The 6000-nt window shown below is 50.8% G+C and overlaps 1 protein-coding gene across 1 annotated transcript in view; it reads right to left on the minus strand.

Moving 5' to 3' along the window:
* ptpn4a (protein tyrosine phosphatase non-receptor type 4a) overlaps positions 1 to 6000 on the minus strand; it is a 68914-nt gene that overhangs the window by 4447 nt on the left and 58467 nt on the right. Inside the window, exons 18-24 of the mRNA XM_084443705.1 lie at positions 5876 to 5932; positions 5375 to 5531; positions 5037 to 5203; positions 3696 to 3786; positions 2819 to 2880; positions 2390 to 2536; positions 1781 to 1909 (exon numbers count right to left, since the gene is read on the minus strand). Of these exons, the coding sequence (XP_084299831.1) occupies positions 1781 to 1909; positions 2390 to 2536; positions 2819 to 2880; positions 3696 to 3786; positions 5037 to 5203; positions 5375 to 5531; positions 5876 to 5932 (810 nt within the window). The remainder of the gene's footprint in view (positions 1 to 1780; positions 1910 to 2389; positions 2537 to 2818; positions 2881 to 3695; positions 3787 to 5036; positions 5204 to 5374; positions 5532 to 5875; positions 5933 to 6000) is intronic.

Genomic DNA, 6000 nt, shown 5'->3' on the forward strand with positions numbered 1-6000 from the left:
CGCTTCCGCTGTAGCTAGACACACACGGCCACTAGTTCCTCAAAGTAGACCCTTAGGAGAACGTGTAACCTGATTTTGGTGCACTTAGATCCATGGCAAGACCTCGAGAATTGGCCCCAAACATGCTGACAAAGGGGCAACCGCCGAATGACAAAAGGGTCACTCCAATCCCTCACACATTCACCTTCATGTCTAGGCACAGGGAGGACATACAAGGCTAGAACTCAGAAGGACAAGATGGGCCGATAAACATACTTTAACGGCGGCCTGATACGTGCTTTCCTTGAGGAGCTGTGATATAATATTTTATATCTCGGCTCAACTGTGTCGCACAGCGATTCCTAAGGTACCTACGCGTGCCGGGCGGCCTACTGGACAACATATCCGAAGATGAGACTGCTGGGACCAACTGGACCAAAATGGTTTATCTGAGGCAACAAGAGGGTCTACAAGCGTACGCCTCTAAGACCCTGTTGCTGGGGTTAGGGTTGGGGCTCCACTTTGTCGTAGGAGAATTCCGACGGGCGTGTTCGGGGAGCAAAGACGAGTAAGGATATGGTGGAATCGGTACAATTAACCCCATCGTTTCCACGGGAGAGGCTCTTTTAACACCTCAGTAAATCCGTAATTACTAGCACAAATGTTTATATTTTTAATCTTTTATATATCAGCTCAACTTTGACGCATGACGATTCCGAAGGTACCCACGGTGCGGGGCATACTAATCCACCAAGATGTGTTGGAATCGGACCTCTAGGCCCCATTGTTTTTGCGAGAGCGTTCCCGCCAAAAAGCCATGTGCTTTGGGATCTCAGCTCAACTTTGTTGCACGACGATTCCGAGGTGCTGACACGTGTGGGGCATCCTACTGGACAACATATCCGAAGATGGGACCTCTGCTCTGGGACCAACGGGACCAAACTTACGGATTCAGATTCAAGATTCAATAATGTATTTATAAATCCAAAATTACAAGCTATTTTTCAAATGTTGGTTTAGTCATGCTTTTTGCCCATGAAAAAACTAATCTGGAATTACTAAGGGAAATTCTGGAAGGGAAAAACTATTAAATCCGGAATTACAAGTAATAGTAGATTTTATGGAAGTAGTTGTGTCTAAGGTAGGCTCTATTTTTGCCACCTACAGTAGATAGATCGATAGATACAGTAGATACAGTCGTTTGGCTGTTTCTTGGCCATGTTGAAAAGCATGAATACTAACATAGTGTGTTTTGTCATGATTAGGAGATGGGCGGGACTCGGGAGGCTGTGTTCCGGTAGCCTGATCTACATTTTGAAGATCGAATATGCTTTTTTTTCCCCCAAAGTTGACGACTAGTGGAAACTCAAGTATTATTTGTTTCGTTATGTTTGTTATGGCCGGATCCTGTGGGGGAGGGGCTCCAGAGGGCGGGGCTCAAACGCTCTACAGCGCCCCCGTCTGGCGTGAGGGTCACAGCCCCGGGCTTGAGAGAGTCAGGTAGTCAGGTAGCTGGTAGTCTGGTAGCTGGTGGTCAGGTAGCTGGTAGCTGGTGGTCAGGTAGCTGGTAGTCAGACAGTAGGTCTGGTGTGATTGGACAGTAGGTCTGGTGTGATTGGCTACCAAATTGGGTGAAAATTGGGATAAAATCAGAATTTAAATTTAAATCTTTATTGAGAGCTTCTCATCACATAGACATTAGACAATCTACTACAGACATACAACACATACAACAATAATACAAGTAGCAGTAATAGAGAATAGAAGATATTAATGCTGGAGTTGTAGTTGAAGACTGTACCTCCAGATGTGTGAGCGTCATGTCTCTCACCAGGAAGGCTGCGCTGCCCTCCTCTGAGTGACACGCTACCTGGAACCGCCCATAGGTGGCGCTGCTGTCCGGGTTGGGCCAGTACTGGTGGCACTTCACCTGGAGACACACACACACACACACACACACACACACACACACACACACACACACACACACACATACATACATACAGCAACATCAGCTGCAGCACCTCTCACCTGACTAGACCAGGGACCCCGGGGACCCAGAGAGCATTCATTCATTCATTCATTCATTCATTCATTCATTCATTCATTCATTCATTCATTCATTCATCTGTGGCACACGTACGAATTGCATGTACTGTACTAATCAGGTTTTATGCTGTGTGTGAGTGTGTATATATGTGTTTGTGTATATATATGTCTGTATGTATATATGTGTGTGTGTGCGTGTGTATGTGTGTGTGTGAATGTGTACATGTATATGTGTGTGTGCGTATGTATATATGTGTGTGTGCGGGTGTATATATGTGTGTGTGTGTGTACGTATGTGTGTGTGTGTGTACGTATGTGTGTGTGTGTGTGTGTGTGTGTGTGTGTGTGTGTGTGGACCTACCCGTCCTCTCTCCACCTGCGTGGTGAGCATGACCACCATGGAGGACCCCTGCTCCCAGGTCATCTGCCAGAAGTCAGCGCAGGTGTTGGGCAGCGGGCCCTGGCACGCGATGTAGCGGTTGATCAGGCTGGACGCAGGGATCTCCATCTACACACACGAATAACATGTTATCAGAGAGTGTGTGTGTGTGTGTGTGTGTGTGTGTGTGTGTGTGCGTGCCTGAATGTGCCTCTGTGTGCAGAGGAGTGTGTGGGCAGGGAGAATGAAGAAGAGAATGATGAGGCTGGGCTCTTTCAGGACGAACACACTCCGTCCCAGCTGAGCGCGAGGAGCAGGAAGGAAAAGGAAGGAGCAGGAAGGAAAAGGAAGGAGCAGGAAGGAAAAGGAAGGAGCGGGAAGGAACAGGAAGAAGCAGGAAGGAACACTCACATTGATGTAGTTTGCATTGATGTAGTCATCTGTGCTTCTCAGTATGACACGAGTGGCATCGTCTGAGAACAGGACAGGAGAAAAAGAGGTTCCTCACATCAGACACAGCTGACTGACGCGGTTGTGGGTTTTAACTGTGCCGATGGGGTGGTAGGGCGTGGTGTTTGATGGGGTGGTAGGGCGTGGTGTTTGATGGGGTGGTAGGGCGTGGTGTTTAATGGGGTGGTAGGGCGTGGTGTTTGATGGGGTGGTAGGGCGTGGTGTTTGATGGGGTGGTAGGGCGTGGTGTTTGATGGGGTGGTAGGGCGTGGTGTTTGATGGGGTGGTAGGGCGTGGTGTTTGATGGGACGGTAGGGCGTGGTGTTTGATGGGGCGGTAGGGCGTGGTGTTTGATGGGGTGGTAGGGCGTGGTGTTTGATGGGGCGTTAGGGCGTGGTGTTTGATGGGGCGGTAGGGCGTGGTGTTTGATGGGGCGGTAGGGCGTGGTGTTTAATGGGGTGGTAGGGCGTGGTGTTTGATGGGGTGGTAAGGCGTGGTGTTTGATGGGGTGGTAGGGCGTGGTGTTTGATGGGGTGGTAGGGCGTGGTGTTTGATGGGGTGGTAGGGCGTGGTGTTTGATGGGGTGGTAGGGCGTGGTGTTTGATGGGGTGGTAGGGCGTGGTGTTTGATGGGGTGGTAGGGCGTGGTGTTTGATGGGGTGGTAGGGCGTGGTGTTTGATGGGGTGGTACGGCGTGGTGTTTGATGGGGTGGTAGGGCGTGGTGTTTGATGGGGTGGTAGGGCGTGGTGTTTGATGGGGTGGTAGGGCGTGGTGTTTGATGGGGCGGTAGGGCGTGGTGTTTGATGGGAACGCTGGTGAGGACCAGCTAGCTACTCACAGGGCGAGATGTCTCTGTAGCGATTCTTGGAAATGTTCTGAGGTAATTTGGCACAAAGCATGGTCATCCCAGGCCTCTTCCTGTACAGTTGCTGTGAGGTGAGAAGACAAACATATGGAACTGCTTCATTCATCTTTCCACTAGCAAATACACACTTGACCCTGAGAAACATCCTTCCACTAGCAAATACACACTTGACCCTGAGAAACATCCTTCCACTAGCAAATACACACTTGACCCTGAGAAACAGCTTGTTGTCCATCTGATAGGTTGATACCTACAGTAGAGCAACCAGTAGAGCAACCAGTAGAGAAACCAGTAGAGCAGACAGCAGAGCAGACAGTAGAGCAGACATTAGAGCAGACAGCAGAGCAGACAGTAGAGCAGACAGCAGAGCAGACAGTAGAGCAGACAGCAGAGCAGACAGTAGAGCAGACAGCAGAGCAGACAGTAGAGCAGACAGTAGAGCAGACAGTAGAGCAGACAGCAGAGCAGACAGCAGAGCAGACAGTAGAGCAGACAGTAGAGCAGACAGCAGAGCAGACAGTAGAGCAGACAGTAGAGCAGACAGTAGAGCAGACAGCAGAGCAGACAGCAGAGCACACAGCAGAGCAGACAGTAGAGCAGACAGCAGAGCAGACAGTAGAGCAGACAGCAGAGCAGACAGCAGAGCAGACAGTAGAGCAGACAGCAGAGCAGACAGTAGAGCAGACAGTAGAGCAGACAGCAGAGCAGACAGTAGAGCAGACAGTAGAGCAGACAGCAGAGCAGACAGTAGAGCAGACAGCAGAGCAACATGTTTACAGAACCTGTCAGGTAAGAATGTGTCTGAGAATGTCTGCTATGTTTGCCACAGAAATATCTGCATAAGGATGGATGCTTTCACATCCTGTGCAGAGAACTAAAAGGATAATGCTAAATATGTCAGACTAGGAGCATCAAATTACAGTTAATCTAATCTCTGAGATTACAAGCAAAGTGGACCCAACAGTAGGCCTGAGCGTAAACACTGCTAGGCTGACTGAACACATACCGGAAAACCAATCCACAGATCAACCCACCTTAAGCGAGTGAGAGGAGTGTGTGTGAGTGTGTGAGGAGTGTGTGCGTATGTGTGTGTCTGTCTCTGTGTGTGTGTATGTGTCCCCCCCCCCTCACAACAACACACCAGCATAGTGCAACAGGAAGTCGTTAAGTGCTGCTTGATGAAAGACAGGAAGTCATTGGAAGGCAGTAGAGGAAACAGCGGTGCAGCAGTCAGCCGGGCCGGGTCATCAGGACTGCTCTGCTGCCTCTGCTCTACCGTGCAGCTGGGGGGTTCAGGAGGGCGGAGCTGCTTACGTCAAACTGGGCCAGGATGGCGCCGCTGGTTAGCCCCTCCCTCAGCGTGACCATGGAGTCCTGCCAGGCCTCCCGGTCCAGCTGGGAGGCATCCTGGGGACACTTCTCTGGGATGTACTGGAAGTCCGGTTCTGAGTCGGCCTTCTCCTCCACCACCTCGTAGATGGCTGCACAGACAGGGAGGGTAGCCTGGCGTTACTACCACGCCATTACAACGTCATTACAACGCCATTACAACGTCATTACAACGTCATTACAGCCTTAGTGCAACTTCATTACAAACTTAGTACAATGTGGAGTGGTTGTGAGTTCATTATGTGTGAGTTCCTCCGTCTCACCGTGGGGCCTGACCAGCAGGATGAGCTCCCCAGAGTGGCTCTCACAGCTGGCCTTGATGAACTGCACCACCTGGTCGTGGCTGTGCTCTGCGATGTCCCTCCCATTGATCAGCACCACCTGGTCCCCCTCGTTGAGGCGCGGCACACACAGGTCCGCCTGCAGGCGGGACAACCGCGTCAGCAGCCTGCTCACACACTACACTACTCTGAACCGCTCTGAACCACTGTGGGCTGAGTTTCCCAGAGGCATCGTAGCGCTACGATGAACGCCGTAGCTTACGATGAACGTAGCGCTACGATGCCTCTGGGAAACTCAGCCCTGAACCACTCTGGACCACTCTGAGGAGAACCCTGGCTTTCAGCCATGAGGGGCATAGCTCTCTTCTCTCCTTTTACACAATGGGGTGTTTCACACGATGTGTGTGTGTGTGTGTGTGTGTGTGTGTGTGTGTGTGTGTGTGTGTGTGTGTGTGTGTGTGTGTGTGTGTGTGAACCACATACCGAGGTCCCAGGGGCCACACGAGACACAATGATGGGCATCTTCTGATCAGTTCCACCCTGGAACCATAAACAGCTCAGTCATCTGAGTCTAACCCCAACCGCAACCCCAGAACCATAAACAGCTT

This window comes from Borostomias antarcticus (genome assembly GCF_949987555.1).
Source record: "Borostomias antarcticus genome assembly, chromosome: 9".
In the NCBI taxonomy this organism is placed as follows: domain Eukaryota; kingdom Metazoa; phylum Chordata; class Actinopteri; order Stomiiformes; family Stomiidae; genus Borostomias; species Borostomias antarcticus.